General features: G+C 43.3%; 2 protein-coding genes across 6 annotated transcripts in view; one reads left to right on the top strand and one right to left on the bottom strand.

Annotated features, from left to right (window-relative positions):
* Nucleotides 1–278: 278 nt before the first annotated feature.
* rpl8 (ribosomal protein L8) lies at nucleotides 279–4,045 on the top strand. Its single transcript, XM_033613464.2, has 6 exons — nucleotides 279–358; nucleotides 987–1,130; nucleotides 1,237–1,378; nucleotides 2,563–2,781; nucleotides 2,905–3,020; nucleotides 3,848–4,045. Exons 2-6 carry the CDS (start codon nucleotides 993–995, stop codon nucleotides 4,004–4,006), a joined length of 774 nt encoding a protein of 257 aa, XP_033469355.1. The 5' UTR covers nucleotides 279–358; nucleotides 987–992; the 3' UTR covers nucleotides 4,007–4,045.
* A 4,445-nt stretch (nucleotides 4,046–8,490) lies between these two features.
* usp9 (ubiquitin specific peptidase 9) overlaps nucleotides 8,491–21,429 on the bottom strand; it is a 58,184-nt gene continuing 45,245 nt past the window's right edge. For 3 of the 5 annotated variants that reach the window (XM_033616696.2, XM_033616699.2, XM_033616711.2), the window contains 11 exons: nucleotides 20,144–20,267; nucleotides 19,831–20,056; nucleotides 19,488–19,617; nucleotides 19,160–19,345; nucleotides 18,646–18,866; nucleotides 18,472–18,560; nucleotides 18,218–18,374; nucleotides 17,669–17,881; nucleotides 15,573–15,602; nucleotides 12,577–12,675; nucleotides 9,384–10,647 (listed from right to left, as the gene is read on the bottom strand). In XM_033616696.2, coding sequence (XP_033472587.1) covers nucleotides 10,402–10,647; nucleotides 12,577–12,675; nucleotides 15,573–15,602; nucleotides 17,669–17,881; nucleotides 18,218–18,374; nucleotides 18,472–18,560; nucleotides 18,646–18,866; nucleotides 19,160–19,345; nucleotides 19,488–19,617; nucleotides 19,831–20,056; nucleotides 20,144–20,267 — 1,721 coding nt within the window. In that variant the 3' untranslated portion in view covers nucleotides 9,384–10,401. Of the gene's footprint in view, nucleotides 10,648–12,576; nucleotides 12,676–15,572; nucleotides 15,603–17,668; nucleotides 17,882–18,217; nucleotides 18,375–18,471; nucleotides 18,561–18,645; nucleotides 18,867–19,159; nucleotides 19,346–19,487; nucleotides 19,618–19,830; nucleotides 20,057–20,143; nucleotides 20,268–21,429 lie in introns of all 5 variants that reach the window. The other 2 variants (XM_033616704.2, XM_033616718.2) reach the window with 2 other exon arrangements.

The raw sequence follows: 21,429 nt of genomic DNA, 5'->3' as shown, positions 1-21,429 counted from the left end.
TGGTGCTTTTTGCGAGCTGGCTAGCCCACCTAGAAAAAATAAATAAAATAATTGCATAAAAAAATAAATGTAATTTTTTAAAAAATGTATATATTTATATGATTTTTATAAAAAATAGAAAAAATAAAACACACTAGTATCTGCATGCATTTATAATTATTTGAATTAGAAATACATAAAAGAAAAAGCACGCAAAAGACAAAATGGATGATTTATTATGCTTGGTTAATGATTAGATTAACTTCCCAGACGGTTATGGTCCTCTGCCTCCAACTCCCATCACCCCCCGCGCTGATTTCTCCGGAAGAAAACCTCCGCTTTCCCCCTACTACTTCCTCTTTCCGTCAACGGAGTTTAGGTAGGACATCTCCTGTCTGATTCTCGTCCTAAAATCTGTTCTAAATCATGATTTTATTAGTTCATCCACTTTAAAGAAACATTTCTAAATGCGTATTAAATGTTAAAGAATATGTCCGACTGAGTATTTTAACGACAGAGTTTAGTTTTGAAGCTTTAATTAGTGGTTGTGTGTAGCTCAGTGATGACATGGTGTAGTAACAGCGGTGTGTAGCGGCTAAAAGGCCGGTAGCCGCCATACACAGGATGAGTGTGTGTGTTTTATGTTGTGTGTGAGCCGTTAGGAGAATATTGAAATCATTTAAGTTGTCTATAATTGTCAGTAAGTTGTCAACAAGTTGTTGTGCTACTGTCAAACCACTGCGAACAGTAACATTAGCATACAGTTGCGGTGGCTAACGTTAGCTTGCTAGGCTAAAGCTAGCTGTTAACTTGCATTTTGTCAGGACAGTGTAAGGTAATAGTTGTTTTAGCTCATTCCTGACACTGCTGCTGAAGCTACCTTACATTTGAGTAGGTGACTGTATTAATAAAGTCAGTAATAAGTCATTAGCATTAGCCACAGGCCCGTGAAGTTTGTACTCACATGTCAAGCTGGTAAATAACGCTGTTCTCTCGTCTTGTCTCAGGACACGATGGGACGTGTGATCAGGGGACAGAGAAAAGGTGCGGGCTCCGTGTTCAAAGCCCACGTCAAGCACAGAAAAGGTGCCGCTAAACTCCGTCACATTGACTTCGCTGAACGCCATGGTTACATCAAGGGGATTGTGAAGGTAAGTGGAGACTGTCATAGTCTTGGGAGATCAGGTAGAAGTTGGTGTGCTGAGTATGTGGTAAATTATGACACTGTTTTCCTCTGGTGGTCTATCCCTCTCTCAGGATATCATCCATGACCCCGGCCGTGGTGCTCCCCTGGCCAAAGTGGCCTTCCGTGACCCATACCGCTTCAAGAAGAGGACAGAGCTCTTCATCGCTGCTGAGGGCATCCACACCGGACAGTTCATCTACTGCGGCAAGAAGGGTAAGAGGCCATAAGTAGACTCTTAAGGCAGTGGTTCCCAACTGGTCCAGCCACAGGGTCCAGATTTATCCTTAGTCATTAGTTCGAGGTCCACACAGTTAAATACATGCAGTGTTGTACTTGTGTTTGGCCATGTCATTGAGCTAGTTTGCGGTCTCTGTCAGGAGGAAACAGCACTTCAAAACAAAAGCTCTGTGCTGGAAATTAATCGACATAGAAATAAAGTGTGTTTATTACAAACTTGACACCCCCGACTAGTTGGGATCACCTGCTCTAGGATGTAGCATGGAGTAGATGGACACAGCATACTAATTGTTGTGACTGCAGTCTAATGTCCTAACTCTACCCACAACCAAGTACTCCCATAAAGTCCTTTTTATAGACATGGATGTACTTTCATTCGCACATTTAAATAATTGTTTTTGGTCTAGAAATAAATGTCTGTTATGCAGGATCATTACAGATGCTTGCACATGGTCAAGTAATGGGTTTTTATCCTTCTGTTGTGGTAACTTTTTAAAGACACGTTGTCCTGTCTCTGCCACTTTGTTGCAAACATTTAATTTTAGCTGCTAATATAGATAATTGTGTAATATTTTCACTTCATCTAAAGTAAGTAAAGTCTCGCCACTGTAGCTTCAAAAGGAATCTGTCACTCATGATTTAGCCCTGAGTCCGGGACACAGAGACATTAACTCTGTAAATTAATGAACATTTTAAGTGCGATGATGGTGTGAAGTGTTTCCCATTTGATCTAGTGAGATTGTAGTCATTTTAAATAAAAGGGACTGATGTAACATTGCCAGCACATGTTAAGAAATGATGGTTATGTCTAAGAGATGCAGAAGAGTTGTGAGCTGAAAAATATTAACATTTGGAGATTAATCAGGATATGAAGTTGAAACCTTTTGAGCTTGATTGGTTGCACGTCAGCCTCATTTTTAGAGCATCTTGGGCATGTTTTCCGTCTTTCTATTGGCTTTGTATGCTGCCACAAGATGTTGTGTTGCGAGCACGCTTACATCTACATCTTTCAGACTACAAGGAGAAGTTGCATCACTTGTCAGAATAATGTTAACAAAGCAGGTTCTTTAAAATGCAGTTCTTGTAATCAGGTTAAATTGGGTCATGTTGTATGATGTTTCATCGTGAAGCGCGTTCCTCACCATCTTTTTCTCCCACAGCTCAGCTGAACATCGGCAATGTCCTGCCCGTCGGCACAATGCCCGAGGGAACCATCATCTGCTGCCTGGAGGAGAAGCCCGGTGACAGAGGCAAGCTGGCCCGCGCATCAGGAAACTACGCCACGGTCATCTCACACAACCCTGAGACCAAGAAGTCCAGAGTCAAGCTGCCCTCAGGCTCCAAGAAGGTGATCGCCTCTGCCAACAGAGCTGTTGTCGGTAAGATACCTTTATGTTTACTCTAAACTAACATCGTCCGTATTGCATATTTAGTGTTTGAACTGAATGCGATTGCACCAGTGCACTTTCTGACCAGCTCTGCCCTGTGTATGCATGTTACAGGTGTGGTTGCTGGAGGTGGTCGTATTGACAAGCCCATCCTGAAGGCTGGTCGTGCCTACCACAAGTACAAGGCCAAGAGGAACTGCTGGCCACGTGTCCGTGGTGTGGCTATGAATGTAAGTCAACACCAACATACTGTGATATTTCTAATAAGTCAACACAGGATGACGAACAGCTGACAGTAGTGAGAGATCAGATGGAGCATTGAATTTATTATGTGCATGTTTGAATGCAATTAAGACAGATAATGAATCGCCAAACAGATTCTGCTATGTTGTGAATAAATATTGCTGGGATTTAAGTTGTAGTGTGTTGGTCTGGTTAAACAGTCGTACGTGTTGGTCATGCAGAACCTGGAGAAATGTTTAATAATAATCAATTGAAATAATTGACTGTCTGCTGAAGAGTAAGGGAAGCTAGTGTGCTGAACAAAGAGCTTCGAGGTGGCAGGGATGACAGTATGGGTTTCCAGTGAGGCAGCTAAGCTGCTGCTCGTCTTTGTAACAGTCTGTTTCGGGAACAACTTTGTCCCATGGGGAGGCACCAACATGTGGAAGCATTTTGAGGGACAGGCCACTTAATATTGTCGTCATTAGATCATGTGGTTTAAACTTTGTGAAATCTAGGTTTTAGAAACACCAATAATGTCTGTCAGTATGAAGCACTTTGTGTTACTGTAGTGTCTAAAAATAAAATGACTCACCAAGTTGAAGCCTGTTCGGTGCTGGATCCCTGGAGCTAAGATGAAGTATTCTGCCATCCAAGTATATAAGACATTTCTGTCTAGAAACAAGGCAAACTGTTCAGCTTATTAGGAAAAGGAGAGGAGGAAGTTGGGTCTTGTTCTCTGATTTAATGTGAGGATGTACCTGCAGCAACAAATCCAACTACCATCAGACTAACACCCTGTTTACTTTTTCCTTCCCTCTCTCTCTCTGTGCAGCCCGTTGAGCATCCCTTCGGTGGTGGTAACCATCAGCATATTGGCAAACCCTCCACAATCAGGAGGGATGCACCTGCTGGTCGCAAGGTCGGTCTTATCGCTGCCCGTCGTACAGGCAGACTGCGTGGAACAAAGACCGTACAGGAGAAGGAGAACTAAATCTGACTGTCTTGATAATAAAAATGTGTTCCAAAGGAAGCAGCTCTCTCAGTTCATTTCTGGGCACACACACACAAACAAAAAGGTCAAATGTGAGACAGTGTGTTTAGACACTGGGGTGGTGAAATGATCAGGCAGATGAAAAACAGCAGGCCATTTTCACAGAGGATATTGTGGCAAGTCACAGAAGGAAACGCAAAAGGTTGAAATTCTGAAAGTAATAATAAACTCCATTTAGCCAGTTAAGTCACTGTCACAGCTTACCTGGACACCTGAGAAGTACAGAGCTATTATCTTAGTTTGTGAGGTCTTTATTGTCAAACTCATTTATCTTTTTCTTGTCAAAACGAGTCAAGTCCACATTTCACCTTCAAACCTACCACTGGACCTAATACTATCTTTTTACTCAATACATACCTGTTGGAAAAGCTCACCTATAACAACCATATTGCTACATAAAACTTACCTCTGCATCTTACCACATATATACTACCTGCAGTGGTTGAACAGGAAAAGATGTGACCAAAAAATGAGTCTTAAATTTGGTTAAAAATTATCTTAAATTAATGTGTCTGATACCTGTAGATGTTCTGCAGTGCAGTGGTTTCCAACTGGTCCAGCCACAAGGTCCAGATTTCTCCTTCGTCATTAGTTCAAGGTCAACTCAGTTTATTATATCCAGCATCATACTAGCGTTTGACCATGTCGTCGAGTTAGTTGTCTGTTAGTCACTCACCGAAACAGCACTTCACAACAAAAGCTTTATGCAGGAAAATTACTGAACTTAAAAATAAACTTTTTTGCAAACTTGACACATTTGTCAGCCACTTGAGGTCCTTTCAGAATGGACCTGCGACACACTTTTGTACTGCGACCCACCAGCTGGAACCATTGCTTATACTGCGTATAATCGTGCACCACTAACAAAATGTTTCAAATATTTTATCTGCTTTAATATCAGAAAACAACACACTAAATCATCTAAAATTATCACTGAGTTGAATCCAGACATTACAAAGGGATATAAAGGCAGCATTTACTGCAGTAATTAACCTGGTAGCTGAATTTACTTTAATGTACACTAGAGGGAGCTCATGTATCACGACAGTTTGGGAAAAAAGGTTTAGCTGTTTTACCCCTGATGTGACATGCTCAGTTTGATTTAATAATGCAGAGGTTTAGCTCTTTACCCCTTCAAATGACATGTTGTTGTGACCTAATCAGATTAAAGCCTTTGTGTGGGCATGAGGTTTGAGCTACTGTAAACCCAAGATTGATTTTCCCTCATTAGTTGTTTTCAGTTTTAAAGACATGGAGGGACTGGTGATGTTTTTGGCATCACTCAAAGGGTGCTCCATCCTCCTCAGGTTGGGAACACAGATAAAATTTAGCATTTTAGTTACTGAATTATTGGAATTTATTGTGGACAAAGGGAACATTTCACACACATTTTAAACTCATGGTTAGTTGTGGTCTATTAGTAGTTTATAAATATAGATGTTTTGGCAGTTCATGATGTCTTTTGCTAAATTTGGGTCCTGGGAAACACCAAATTGCTCTTGTGGGGCTTAAGTTTGAACAGTCTGGGAACCCCTGGTTTAGTGTGTCAGCTTCATAAAGCTGGGGTCACATCAAAGAGACGGGTTAATGAAGAATAATCAAAGTTAAAGCAGCAGAGGCCGAGATATCTTGACTTTAAGTTCATAGTAGCCATGTGTCTGACTCTAACAACACTGGATCCCACAGTTCCTGTCATGCTTCTTCTCTGCCTGGTGAGCTGGTTCATCTCATATGACGTGTTGCCGGGTTTACACAGGTACATTTACAGATATGCTAACTAATGTGGTTTGTCCTTAGAAAATGACATTACACACCTGAAATGCCAGTTATTAGATACACAGTGCAGTAAAGTGTGTAGGTTTTGTTTCAAAATTGGGGTGTAAACAATGAAACGTGGGTTTAGGAGTCCAATGCCACAAAGTTTTGTGCATTAAACACTCAATTTGCTGCATATTGGTGATTTTTATGCACAAACTTGTTGATTTTCTTGGTCGCCAGGGGGCTGGAGCCTATCCCAGCTGACACTGGGTGAGAGGCGGGGTACACCCTGGACAGGTCACCAGACTATCACAGGGCTGACACATAGAGACAGACAACCATTCACACTCACATTCACACCTACGGACAATTTAGAGTCACCAGTTAACCTGCATGTCTTTGGACTGTGGGAGGAAGCTGGAGCACCTGGAGGAAACCCATGGTGACACAGGGAGAACATGCAAGTAAAAGACCTCTCCTACTTTCATGTTCTTACTGGGGTCGGGGGTGCTGCAATATTGAGGGTACTGTGTCTTCTGCATGCCCCCCAAAATCTATACCTATGCACAGAGGTAAATCTAATGCAACAGCTGTGCAATGCAGCCTTCATGAAGGTTGTTCCTAGTTTTGTTGAAACTGTTACAGGGGTGTTGTTTGCACTTTGTGCTGCTGTTGAATTGATATAACTGGGGTGGACAAAATAAAAGAAACACATGCTGGCATAATGCATCAATGCTCAACAGCACCACAAAACTGTATCCTCCAAAATCAGCATACAGTGAATCAGCACCTCAACACAAACTGAATGTTATAACCTTCATGAAGGATTTATTGTAATTAGACTGCATTCATTTTAGTTAGCTGTACCTAATAAACAAGTACAAGTACAGTGTTATTTTTTTAAAGGACAAACCACATTAATGAGCATTTCTATAATGTGCCCATGTAAATCAGCCTGTAAGTGTTAAACTGATCTTATAGCCTGAGTGGTACACAGCAAGTAACCTTTTAAAGGTAAACCTACGAATTTTTGAATCTACACCTTGTTTTCCCATGTTCCTATGTGTGTAAGTGACCAATGGACACAGCCATTTTTGAAATTGGTCCAGTTTTGAGAAATAAAAAGGCTGCAATGTAATCCCTACGGGCAATTGTGCTCCGACAATTTGCGTCCACTATAAGAGTTTGATTTTGCCACCGACTGGCTCAGATTGTTCTTCCAAAAGGTCAAAATCATGGAGAGGACCCTACAGAGAAATTCATTTTTCTTCCCTTTTTACTGACCCGGTCTGTTTGTTAGCGTGTGTAACTAAGTCCTGCTCAAGGAGAAGTCTTGTTACGAAATACTGCGCGAGGTTACTTGTTGCAGGGAAGTCAACAGTGGAAACATTAGTGAGAGTTGGATAGAGGAGTGCCGGGAAGAGTGCTTTGTCTTGGAGTAAAGACAGTATAGCTTAGAGTTACCTACGAAATCCATCCATCCATTTTCATGTGCTTATCCGGGGCTGGGTCACGGGGGAACAGCAGGCCAAGCAAAGCACCCCAGACATCCCTCTCCCCAGCAACACTTTCCAGCTCCTCCTGGGGGACCCCAAGGTGTTCCCAGGCCAGATGAGATATATAATCCCTCCAGCATGTTCTGGGTCTGCCCAAGGGCCTACCAGTGGGACGTGCCCGGAACACCCCTAACAGGAGGCGCCCAGGAGGATCCTGATCAGATGCCCGAACCACCTCAACTGACCCCTTTTGACATGAAGGAGCAGCGGCTCTACTCCAAGCTCCTTACCCTATCTCTAAGGCTGAGCCCAGCCACCCCACGGAGGAAACTCATTTCGGCCACTTGTATCTGCGACCTCATTCTTTCAGTCACTACCCAGAGCACATGACCATAGGTGAGGGTTGGGACGTAGATGGACCAGTGAATTGACAGCATCGCTTTCTGGCTCAGCTCCCTCTTCACCACGACGGTCCACACCACCGATCCATCTCACGCTCCATACAGTAACTCTCTCCCAACCCAGAGGGGCCAATCCATTGTAATCAGGCAGAGAACCATGGCCTCAGACTTGGAGGTGCTGACTCTAATCCTGACCACTTCACACTTGTCTGCAAACCGCCCCAGTGCATGCTGGAGGTCATGTTGTGGAAAAGTCCATGAGATTTCAGAATGAGACTTCTCCCTGAGGAAGAACTGGATACACACAATAACAAACGGGCCGGATCAGTGACAGGTACCGTTCAGGAAATATGTTTCATTTCTCTGTAGGGTCATTTCTGTTGTGAGACACAACCATCTGAGCCTGTCAGTGGCAAAAACAAACTCCTTTAGTGGACTTAAGTTGACGGTGCACCATTCATTCTGGACTGTTGTCAGATATTGTCTTCATTCGTCACTGAGACAGAAAAACATGGGTGAGGAGGTTAGAACTGCGGTAGTGTCCTTTTCAAAGGGATCCCACATGACTCACAAGACCACAAATGTCCCTGTGACAGTGACCTCATTTCTGTCAAAACAACAAATCACATTTGTCATGACTTGACAACTTACAAAACATCAGCTGACATCATTTCTCTAGCTGGTGTTGAGTACCTTCTGGATGACCTCTGGTGACGCTCGGCAGCAGATGTTTACCGGTTATTGTCCACAAGTAAGAATGAGACACGGGCAAGATTCCATGTTCTTTATTTGCTAAGGGCGCAATGCTTTTTTTTTTGTTATATTTCTGTGCACAAAAAACCTCACAAAGTGAAAGTCCACATCGCGACTGTAGCTCCAGAATTCAACGTCACACCATGGCCAAAACAAAAGTCGGCAAAAAACAGGGCGCAGAACTCTGTACAGTCAATATCTTCTTTAAAAATAACACAAGGACAAAAATGTTCCTCTTAAATCAAATTCTATTTTTAGTGAAATACAACAAAATAAATTCTATAAAATAAGAGCAAAATATTTAAATATAATACGATGGGCAGAATATTTTCATTTGCAGGAGTATTTGGTATGTTTTAGACAAAAAAAAATAAAAGAAAGAAAAAAAAATTCAAAAAAATACATGCATTCAAGTTACCAATTAAATACAGTATTTACTGATGTTTACCTTTTACTCCTACAGAATTACAAGTTAGCTCAGGTTGCAACATGACTAACCAGCCGCTATTCTTACGGTACAACCCTGCTGTGGAACCTGTTCTCCGTGGAGCGACAGGTCGAGGGGTCTTACCGCTGCTCAGGATCCCGAAAACACAGCCGAGACGCCGAACCTGACCGGCTCCACGGCAGAAAGGAAGCCGATGGGCAACAAGTCTGTCTACGACTAGGCTCTATTGGAGAGACAGAAGCAAACCGCACAGTCTATTACACACCAGATAACCCGGTGTAGCAATTCTGTTGCATATGTGTTTCATTTTTCAGAATTCCTAAAGATGAAAGCTAAGCTGTCTATCCCACCAAAAACGGACTGCCAAATGTTGAAGTTGGAGGATTATAATGTGCAATTGAAAAGCCACTTATTCATACATTGGTTCAAAATATCGCCCTCATTGTAGATAGGGTAGATGAGTAGAAAAAAAAAAAAAAAAAAAAAAAAAACAGAAACAAAAAAAAAACCAAAAAAAAAAACCTAAGGGTAACAACACCCCTCTGGAGATGTGGATTAAGAACAGCTTTAGGTTGTTATGATCACAAGTCTTCCCTTGGGCTACACTATTCTGGTGAGAAGCCATGCTAAATGTTACAGCATATTAACTAGAGCTTCAAAAAGGATTGAATTAATTACCAGAACAAACAAAAAAAAAAAAGAAAAGAAAAAAGAAAGGCAATGAGTTTCAGAACAATGTTGCATCACTGCTTTTTCACATCAACCAAACACCGTAAAAGTCCACCCAATCATTCCATATCTCACACTAAAACCAACCACAGCTCGTGAGTTGATTTGGCATGGGTCATAAGGTTGCCAAGGAGCTTAAGAATAATAATATAATTATGATAATAACAATGCGTCCTTCTACAGTTGAATGACCAGTAACCGTCCGATGGTAGAACAAACTTTACTGCTGAGCATGGGTGATAAAACAAAGAGGAGTTGTTGTCTTCTTACAGTTTTTTTTGGGCATTTTTCTTATTTATAATATCCATTTTGTTTTTCATAACATCTGCAACATCTCCCAACAGCAAACCACACAGAGTTATGCTACTGGGGGATCTGAACAGTCAAAAACATTAACATACTATGTACACCTTTTCGTCGTGTAGACAAGCGCATCAGCATCGTCAGCTCTGGGTAAATTCGTTTTTCTTTAGTAGAACTCTTGTCCACTCCCTCGCCTCTGCAATCGCCAGCAGGCCCCTGTCACACGGTCAGGCAGCCCCAGGCCAGGGAAGAGCGCCTCCCACAGGCCGACGTGGGGGGGAGAGGTGGCCTGGGGAGGGGATGGGAGGCCTGGCTCTGCCCTGCCCTGGGGCCAGAGAGTGAGGGAGAAAGAGAGAGACGCCCGACGAGGAGCTCTGTTGACCGAAGGATGAGAGGAAGGAGAGCGGGACGATGGAGGCTCGAGGCACAGCAGAGGGGGAGGGGATGTTACTCCTTAGGCGGGGCGGGCGCTGGGGTAGTGGAGGTGGTGGGGGCGGGGGCTGGGGCGACCTCCTCGGTGCTCTCCCAGTTCTCTTGTGCTCGCGGGCCTGGGCCGGGAGTGGGACCAGGGCCTGGGGTTGGGGTGGTCTGGGTCGGGCCCGGAGTCGGGGCGGAGGCAGGACCAGGACGCTGGGGGTTGTTCATGTGCTGAGCAGCAGGCCCGGTGTACGGCTGCCCATGGGGGTGGTTGTTCTGTTCAGGGGGAGAAAGTGGACAAAAATTAGTGGTTTGAAAACAACAAACTGTTTAACTGGAAAATATTAAAGCTGGAGTGCAGAACTTTTAGCAGGACGTGAAGAAGACAACAGAAACATACAACCCTGTCAGCCTTTAATGACCTTAACCCTTCAACAGCCATACTGTGAGTGATCTCAAAGGACTTAAAGATCACAGCTGACCAGATAAAAAACTATGCAGCCCTGTCATTAACAGTTAGACACAGCTATGGCAAATGTTGAACTCTAAACATAAACCACCACTAGAGGATGTAAGAGAAGTTTTGTTAAAATCTGGAAACTGTTTTATCTTCCAAACTGGACTAATCTCTATCATGGCCCTAACACACCAAGCCAATGGTTGGCCGTTAGTCAACAGTGGGCTGTCTGTGAGCGTTTGTGGCCCTTGATGCTGCGGTGTGTCATGCACTGTTGGCCCTCGTTGGCACTAGTTGGTCTTTTTCCTGCTGATTCAACATGCTGACTCAGCGACCGCAGAGCCCTCAGTCAATGAAATCACTCTGATTGGCACTTAAGCTCAGCGCAGGAGAGGAGAAATGGAAGTGAGGAATGTAAACAAACAGCTTAAGTCAAGAGGGAGTGAGATCAAAACCAACTTGTTACACAAGGTAAGACTGATTTTCTTCAACCATTGATGTCTTTTGCAGAAACATTTCATGATGGTTTGTGTTATTGTTCACTGGTGCCAGTAAATATGCTCTGTTCTTTCAGCATTGGGTTGTGTTGTTAATGTGGTAACTAGCTTCAAGACGGTTTTCTGATTGCCCTTTTCAAATGACGACCACAGACTACTGTCGTCTGCTGGTGTGGAGAGTTATTTCCACTCATGCGAGCACAGAACGTACATGCTGGCTGGCTGTCGGTTGAAGTTTTTGCAGTGTGTTATGAGCAACTCTTCGGTCGAAACACGGCAACGTGAGGTGACAAAGCAGGGGGCCTTCGTCACCACTACTTCTGAGGTCGGTTTGATGTGGCTGGGCCTTTATTGTATTGTTGTATGTAATGTGATAGTTTTTTTAATATATATATTTCCCCATAAATTTTCCTCCTCCTTGCCTTTTCCACATTTATACCATTTAATATTTTTTATGGGACTGGATGTATATTTGTTAATGTTTAGACGTGGTGAAAGAATTTGGCGGGTTCATGTGTCAAGAAAAATTATCCAAGATTTATCACAAACTGAAAAGTCTGACTCACAGGATGAAGACTGTGGGTATCAACCTGCCATTGGTCCCTTATTCCAGATGGAATTCCTTCTGCTATCAGCATGTTACCATTTTCAAAACCCCAGCTCCTACTTGTAACTAGTCTCCCATAGCCAGACCTTTTTCCAGACTTCACTTTGGTGCTGTAAGTGAAACAGCAGCAAGCCCTGAGCTTTAAACCTACATAGTAAAATGTCTTTTATATGGCGTTTTCTTTTGTGGGAATATGGCCATTTTAATGCCAGCGTTTGCCATCCCACATGCAAATGTTCCACCAAAACAAGTTCCCCCTGACACTGTTTAGCAAGAGCAGCATGCTGGGCTTTGCAACGCCCAAGACTACTGTGACTGATTTGAAGATCTTAAGGATTTTGTCTTATTTTGCGATGGGTTCAGACCCCTCTCCAGCGCTGGCACATAGATCGGGCTGAGCAAGACTACAAACTGACTACAAAACTTGTGAGCACGAAATAACACTTGGGATGCTGAAGTAAAAAAATCTTTAACTTGTTTACTCATGCGAGACTGGCTACGAGAACTGACGCCACCTTCCATGTTACTACTCTCTGCTCTGCTAGGATAAATGTAAGTCTCCCATCAAAGAAACCATGATGTGTTTTATACGTCACCGTCTGTGATGAGGATGTAAACCGGTATACGAGACACTGACACGCTACCTGCTGAAACTGTGTGGTTCCAGGAGAGTGTGGGTACAGAGACGTGTCCTCAGGTGGGGAAGAGTCTTGATCGTCAGGTGCTTCCTGTTCATCTGGCTCCTAGCAGACATGAGATAAATGTTATCACAAATTAATTTCACCTTTCAAAGTAAAATTTATTAGTATAAATCAGACACAGCAGGAAATGCTACTTTATTTGAATAAAACAGTGGGTATAATTTTAAGCTTCTGAGTTTCTGTGTGTCATAGCGACTGGGGTTGTGTGGGAAAGTCAGATTTCCAACTGTGTTATGTTATCAATTAAATGAGGTTTAAATGAGGGCTGATTGTGTGTGTGGGTGGATTCTACACTTGAGAGCGTCCTCTCAGCAGGAGAGCTCCTGCTTAATCTTTGGAAAAACAGCTAACAGGAGGCGCACATGAACCTCTCTGCTGCGGAGGTTATTTCAGTGAGCCACTTTCAAAGGACGAGGCTGGCGGTAAGTGTTATCTTTCTTATTAAATGTTTTTCTTGCTGTCAACAAATGTCAGTCTTATCATTAAATTGTGCATCAGAGAGTAAATTACATTTCTGTTTAGCATGTGCAAATATATATTAAACATGATGTAGACTCATAAGTGGAAAAACAACAGAACCTCTCAGGCTATCAACTCATATTTGTAGTGTGTAAAGCTCGTGTATTAACAGATGCCATCACAAAGGCCATCCTTGTGTCTTTTTAAATCTAGCTTTTATCCATCAAAACTGTCTACAAGATTTTAAACTGCATCTGACTGGATGCAAATAAAAAAAAATGACTGACAACCTTGAGTTAGAGGTTGTTTTGTAAGATTGTGTCCTAATTTTCTAACGGTGAAAACACTGTTTTTTAATTAATGTTTGGGGGAAACCGATGACAAACATTAACAGCTAACTACCAAAATGACAAAAAGCCTGTAGTATATTGGCAACAATAGCATAATGGAGAACAAAATCTTGCCTAAAGGGCAGTACTATTACTTAATGCTAAAATATACACCGATCAGCCAGAACATTACAACCACTGACAGGTGAGGTGAATGACATTGATCATCTTGTTACAATGCAATCTTCTGATGGGAAACCTTTGCTCCTGATATTCATGTGTATGCCATTTGACACGCACCACCCACCCAAACACCACTGAAGACAAAGTACATCCCTTATGGCAGTGGCCCCCCAGCAGGACTATGTGCCATGGCGTACGACAAAAAGAGCTCAAAAATGGCCAAAGGAACGAGACAAAGGCTACGTTCAAACTGCCAGCAAATCAGATTTGTTTCTCAAACCTGAACACAGACTGTCTGCACTGTTACTTTCAAGTATCCAGTTTGGATCTGTGTGTCCAGACATCACCAACATATCTGCGTGGCTATGGTAATGCAGCAACGCAAGTAACTATGCAACAATGCTGGTGACACGGTTTTCCAACGTGGAAGCATGAGAGAAATAGAGGTCCATCATTTCACCCTCTAAACAATTTACTTTGGCGTTGGTCCACAGACTGTTGTTCCTCATGATGTCCTCTTTAGCGCTCTGCTAGTAGTAGCATGGATCAAGAAGAAATGTGATTGGAATCAAAATTCAAACCACCTCCAAATGTGGTTTGGATCAGATTTGCAAAAATCCTACTTTTTTTTGCTGTTCAGATTTCCTAAAAATCAATCTAGATATGCCATATAACAGATTTGGGCTGGCAGTCCGAACAAGGCAAAAGCGCTCAAGGTGTCAACGCGGCCTTTAAATTCCGCAGAACCAAACCTGATCCAACATCTATGGGACATGCTGGTACCCCAGAGGTCCTGTGCTAATACCTCGACATGTCAGAGAGAAGTCCAATCCATGGACCTTGGTAGGTATCCTGTGGTGCCTGGCACCAGGGCGCTGGCGGTAGATCCTTTGTATCCAGGTGGTGTACTAGCATGGCCCATGGATGTTTGCGTGGACTGGGATCTGAGGATTTTGGAGGCCAGGTCGACACTTTGAGCTCTTTGTCACATTCCTCTGGCCATTCCTGAGCAGTTTATGCCGTGTAACATTGTCCTGCTAGGACTCTACTGCCATCAAGGAGTGCCAGTGCCATGAGTGGGGGTTCTTAATCTGCAACTGGTGGCTTGTCAAATGCCATCCACATGAATACCAGGACCAAAGGTTTCCCAACAGATGATTGCATTGTAATGGTGATCAATGTTACTGACTTCACCTGTCAGTGGTTCTAATGTTGTGACTGATCAGTGCAGATGAGCTATGAGTTTTTTTAAATGCAGGTGGCATCACAGTTTGAGTTGGACAGGAAGCAAAAACTGGCGAAAAGAGATGGAGGACTGGCTATGCCAATGATGTTGCTTTGGCGAATCACTGGGACTGGGCAACAGGACAGCAGGAGAACAAAGATCTGTTCACTGTGTGCAGCTGCATAACAAGACTTCTTATGCCAGTTACACTATACGGCATCTCACAGGCAGCCTGTTCACCTTTCACTTTACTTTACAAGTGAACGACAGGATGGAGGATGGCTTTACGTTGTCGTTTAACTGTGGTCACAGTCTGTTTTACTAGCATGAACATAATTTGAGACGTTAACAGAACAATAATAATAATACACACCTCAAGTATAATAACACTGTTGATAAGTCAGACTTAATTTATCATTCTGGCAGTTTGTATAGCTTTACTCTAAACTCCTGTGCTCAACTATTTATGTAACATTTGTATCACGTAAATGCATCAAGAGTACAAAAAGAAAATGGAGGCAGAGTTGACGAAATGGGAAAATCTATGATGGAGGACTCAACATGACACAATGCTTCTAGCCTCAGCCACTGATGACTATTGTGGGTACAGGAAATTCAAAATTGTGCAATTCTATGTGTTGGAAGTCTATACAATGCCCAACTGTTTTTATTGTTTCTCTGCTGAATCTTTAATATAAAATTTTAATTTCCTTCCTTCATGTTGTGGTGCCTGGAATACTGACCTTCCCTGGGCTTCCCTGAGTACACTTGAGCTGTGTATGGAATATTACAGGAGAAGTGTGTCATTTGACTGGTTTCGTCAACATAAAAATACAAGTAACTTATTTTAAGTGAGAACAAATATATGATATTTGTATGCATTGTGAACTGCAGCCATGAATCAAGACAAAAAACATATTCAGTATAGCACACATAGTCATAGCTGTAGCTTAGGGGAGAAGCATCGACCTGCAGAGCCAGAGAGAAACAGCTTTAGACATGCGCATGTACAAGTACCAGACCCACAGCTTTATGTTGTACAGACGGAGATTGCTACATACATTTTTAAAATTGTTTGCAGTTGCTTGTTTAAAGTAGAAGTAGAGAACGTTTCTACTCGGTAGTGCAGCAAAGCTAGCTATTGCTGTCTGCTTATCAACTTCTTGATCATGGATCACTGCAGAACTTACCAATTTTCACCACTGCTCATTTTAGAAGGACCACTGCAAGGAAACATGTTCTTTGTTTAGATTATGAAATGGACAATGGATTATAGACATCTGTATCTGGCTGCCAGTGTTAGCTAGTGTAGCTAGCTAACTATCATAGCTACGTTAGCATAGCTGGCTAATTGAAAAGTTGTTGACATTTTGACTTCGACTGTTGATATTTTGACCAGGGTAAACGGTAATGGAAGAATGGATGGTCCGGAGGGGCAAGTCTGCTCGTCCTGAGGACAGGGGCACGAAACCCCAGGGGAAAAAAATGATAAGCCACCTGGCTGTAAACCCTAAGCAGCATCCAGCAAACCCTGCTGACCAAGGCTGTGCTCTGTTCCTCTGCTGGAAGAACCAGAGGGAGGGCAGGAGGACGGCAGAGTCTGTCGTCTTTCCTCCAGTGTCCACAACCCAGGGGTTTTGCGCCCCTGCACTCCTGACAGACAGACTTGTCCCTCTGGACCATCTACTCTAGCATCAACTGACGCTAATGTTTTTAATCAACATTTTGAAGTGTAAATGGATAGCTCATTAGTTAATTAGCTACAGTTTTCTTGCTGTGGTCCTTCTAAAATGAGCAGTGGTTTAAGTTCCTATATTGCATCATGGTCAGGGAGTTAATGAGAAGAGGCTAGCTAGCGCTAACGTAGCCAGGCAGTTGAAATGTGGACTACTCCAACAACTGTGAAGTGATTGGCTGAATTAAAAACCTATGTTTTCGACTGACAGGGGATTGTCAACCTATGATTGGACAAATTTAAAAATTATTGACAGTTACCTCTCTTTCTTGAGCTCGCACATGTGTACGTCTGAAATTATGGTTTGAATTCACACAGACACACGTCTGGAACTGTGGGTCTGGACCTTGCGCATGCATACGTCTAATACTGTGGGTCTTTGGAGGCTCTCCAGCTCTGCAGGTCCATGATATTGGCTCAGGGTGGACATTTAACATTTAATGGCGTGCTGGAAACACTAAATGAGTCCAATTAACCGAAAGTCTATCAAATGTCAGATTTTAAATGATCTATAAAACCATTTATTCTCTTAAATGTCAGGAAAAAAAGCAACAGCTAAAAATAAGAAACATATTCATTTTATAACAACAAACGATAAAGTAATCATTAAAACTGATAATACATTTTCTGGTCTATGAAATACTCAATTAATCCCTTTAGCATTATCACACAGATACACACAGCAGGTTAAAAGCTGGCTATGTTATGCCGTTCAGTGGGATGTTAAGCTCCTTGGCTCAGTCATACAGTATTTCTGTAGGGTTTTTCTGTTACCTTCACCACTGTACACCATTGTTAACATGTTCCCATGGCAACCATGGCCATGTTGGTACATTTTACTGTGGTGTGAATCCAATATTTAAATATATATGCACGTAACAGAAAGACCCCCCTCCACACTGATGCTTGACTCAATCAGAAAACCTGACATTTTGAACAGCTGTTCTGAACAGATGTTTTCCACGGTACATCACCCATATACAGCGTCCTACAGCTTTAAACACTAATGGCTTGGCTCCTTAGGCACAGTCCATAAGATAAGACAGGAGGTTAATGTGTTATGTAAATGTGTGTGTGTGAAGGGTACATTGTTATTGCCATTACCTCCTCGGGACAAAGTTCACAGGCCTTGGCGAGTGTCATACGTGCGCTGTGCGAACGCTCCAGGAAGTAGCCGTTGGAGGTCTCATTGCTCTGAACAGGAGGGGACCAGTTGTTGTAGGTGTACTGGGGGTTCCCTGTGTAAGGCCTCCTCTCCAGCTCATCCCCTAACCACTCCACTGCCCACGTCCACTTTCGTTTCAGGTCACCATTACTCTGTACGCACAAAAATAGCATGCTGATTAGAATATGTGAATGCACCCGTGAATACAAGAGGCAAAGTTTTATGAACACCTAATTAGAGTGTTTTAACAACAACAAAAATGATGCTATCAGCTATCTAAACCTGAGTACTGACCCAGACTTTCAGTGCATCCTGAGAAAATGCAAATAAAATTACATGTACTACAGAAAATAAAGGCTCTCCACCAACAGTAAGTAACTGGGTCTGACAAAAACTGGCAAAAATAGTCCTTCTCATTGTTGTCTGGCATTTTAAAATCGATGTGATGTGTAACTAACAAGACAAGAGAAGAGAGTCTGAAAGTGTACCTGCAGAATCTGGTAAGCCACGGAGCAGTTGCTAAAGAGGGCCACCATGCACTTGATGCACTGGTAGGCTCGTTTCTGGTAGTGGTTCTTGGAGCGCTGGATGGTGTCAAAGAGCCCGTCTCGGTCATCGGGAATGCCCTTCAGCACATTGTGGATCCTACACGACGACAAAAACAACAACAAAAAAGGAGGAATTTAAACTCCGATCACATTCTAGAAAGAGCAGCACTCAGTTTACATGCAGTCAGTCTGACCTGTGTGTCTGCCAGGAGTCCTCGATGAGCAGGATCTGTAGCAGCAAGTCCAGGTAAGGCCTCAGCTCATAGGTGTAGGAGTACGCAACCTGCAGACGCACATCACACATGATCATAAGTCTTGTGGACACCTAAATGACATCCTGTTGGTCTTGAAAATTGTGAGACACTTACCTGCCAGAGCAGCTCACTGAGCACAGTGGAGGAGAACTGAGGGTTCTCCCAGCAGCTGAAGCGAAGCAGCTTCACCGTCTCCTCAGAGTTGCTGCAGTCCTCAATGATCTTCTTCACGTAGCTGGTCCTCACAAACAGGATCTCTGCCACCAGCTGCTGCACCGGCATCACCGGGGCTGTCAGATTGGTGTCACCATAGGGGTTGGGGAGGGGTGGGTTACCTGGAGAGGGTAGAGGGAAGAAAGTTAGAGTAATCTGACGTACATGTGGTTATTATTTAGAAGTCTGTATGTGTTCTTCTTTCATCCTCTGCTATGAAAGCCCTCAGCTCCAAGCTCTGCCTACACAACACAGAGGCTCAGAGTGGCTGTTTGTCAGTCACTATATCCTGAGCAAGGATGAAAATCCTCATTGGGCTCTATCTCTCCCCACCACAAATGCCCCACACTGCTTCATGTTACATACTGCCCAAGCTCACTTCACAATTTGTGTGGCTTTAAAGTAAGAGACTCACCATTGATGGAGGACTGCATGCGTGAGGAGACGTCACAGCAGCGCACCAGCTGGGAGACCACAGTGTAGAGCTTGCCCAGCTCAGCGTACTGGTACTTAATGGGAGGACCGGGACCCTCGTCCAGGGCGACCAACATGAAGGTGGCAGGGACATTCAGCTTCAACAGCTGGGTCTTTTCTGCCAGGCCTGTGAAGACGGAGAAAGGAAAAACAGCAGCGTTTTTACTCCCAAATGTATAATTATTATTATATTTTGCATAGACCTTGCTGTGCAATTCCCTGAGGGACAGATGTATATGGCAGGAGTGTGATTGCCGCGTGCTCCTTACCCAGATTGGCATACATGACAAAGAGGTTGAAGTACTGCTGCAGGTGACGGCCGTGTTCGGAAACCTCTCTTCTGAGCAGGTTGAGTACAGCTCTCAACAGGTGGTCACTTAGACTGAGGTTATCACAGCCCTGATACACAAACATGGAAAACAACAGAAACACCGCGGCAGAGTTATAGCAATCAAAAGTGCACCATGAGAAACCTCTCAGTGATAATCTGCAATACAAACTGCTTTAATTATCTTCCAGGAAACCTGTGACTCAAACAATTTCAAGTATCTCCCGGAGAGTCCTAATAAAAAGCCCATTTTCCACAGAGCTCAGCTGAAGTCTGGCACCAACCTGAGTCGAGGGTCCAGGCGAGGCGGTGGGGGAGGGGCATGGGCCGTCTTGCAGGGAGAAGTGAGCGATGAAGACAATGAGCTTGGCAAATGCACCACGGACCTCAGCGCTCGGGCACTCAAGCAGGTACTCGGAGAACCGGTTGGGGTAAGCAAACAGGACGTTGTGTGCAAACCAATAGCGTACATTCTTACTGTGTCTCAGCAGGATGCAGAGGGCATCATACCTGGAGGGAAGGGCAAGGAGAATATTTATAGAAACGGGAGAAAACACAGACAAAACCCCAAAAGCACACAAGGCAGACAGAGCTTACCAGTCGCTGGCAGGACCCCGTACTACTTTCTTGGTGTGAAAACCTGTGCTGAAGAGGAACCTAGCAGCCAGCTGAGCACTTATCATAGCAATCTCCTCTGCCTCTGGCAGAAGATGGTCTTGTCCTGATAGAGAGAGAGCGATCATTAACAAAACAGACTGAAAATCTTCCTGGTAATTTACTTTTAACATAAGCTGACAACAACCTATGAAGCTATAACCAGAGATCAACGTGAAAAGCAACAACTGACTCATTGTTGGATGATATTACTGAAGCACATATCCTGCCACCTTTTCGCAATTAGTTGACATCAGTGGTGATGACCCACACATACACACAGCAAATTACTTAAACATGGTGATCTTCAGTATACAGATAATATACAATAACGTATATTGCAGTGAGCATGCAGTAAGGCAGTGACACACTTTCCCCTGTTTTGCCTTTGTACTCCAGCACACTGGATTTGAAATACAACAACCACTATGAGGTTACAGAGCAATTTTTCTTTTACACTTTTGTTCCCTAATTTGGGGACTACAAATAAAATGGGCTGCAATGCCTAAAAGATGAAAAAATCCTCAATTGCACTCAGTCATTATTTCTTTTCAAATCCAATGTGCTTACATACAGAGTCAACACAATGAACACTGTACGACTGTCCTACATATACATCACATAATGAACAGTGACTTTAAAGATGCTGTATGTCAGAGAATCATGGCTCAGCCTTGTTCAGTCCAGCATAAGGTGAAACACAAAATGCAGTTGACACAGTAACTGGGAGATGGCAGTGTTAAAGCTCAGAGGACATTATGAAAAATGGCCACTGATCTTGAATATCCCTTTTCCACCCAAATTAGCATGTGTACGCAGGTTTTTTAAACACAGGCAAACCCACTAAAAATAAGGTATAGTATCCTTTCCTATTGCCAGTAGACCAGAGCTGTGCACACGGCTCTGCAGTAGTCAAGCAGATGAGCACCCTTCTGTGTGTGTGTGTTTCTGGTGAGTCAAATTCGACGTCACGGACAGGCCGGGGAACAGATAGAGGAGCATCGAGACCAATGAAAACTTTATGGTGGTTACTTATTTTAAAATAACTGTTACTTATTCAGCCTCACTTTCAAACTCGGTGGAGACAAATTTGGATCAATGTTAGAGCGCTGCTTGGGCAGAGACGGACAGTATTTTGTGGCGACTCATTATTGCATCTTGCCGATTAAGGGGCTAAAATTAGCGTGTACATCCAGCCCGAGGTGATAAATACCTACTACTACTGCTGA

This window comes from Epinephelus lanceolatus, chromosome 14 (genome assembly GCF_041903045.1).
Source record: "Epinephelus lanceolatus isolate andai-2023 chromosome 14, ASM4190304v1, whole genome shotgun sequence".
NCBI classification, from domain to species: domain Eukaryota; kingdom Metazoa; phylum Chordata; class Actinopteri; order Perciformes; family Serranidae; genus Epinephelus; species Epinephelus lanceolatus.
Note: the sequence above shows the minus strand (reverse complement) of the source record. Positions and strands in the feature narration are given on the sequence as shown.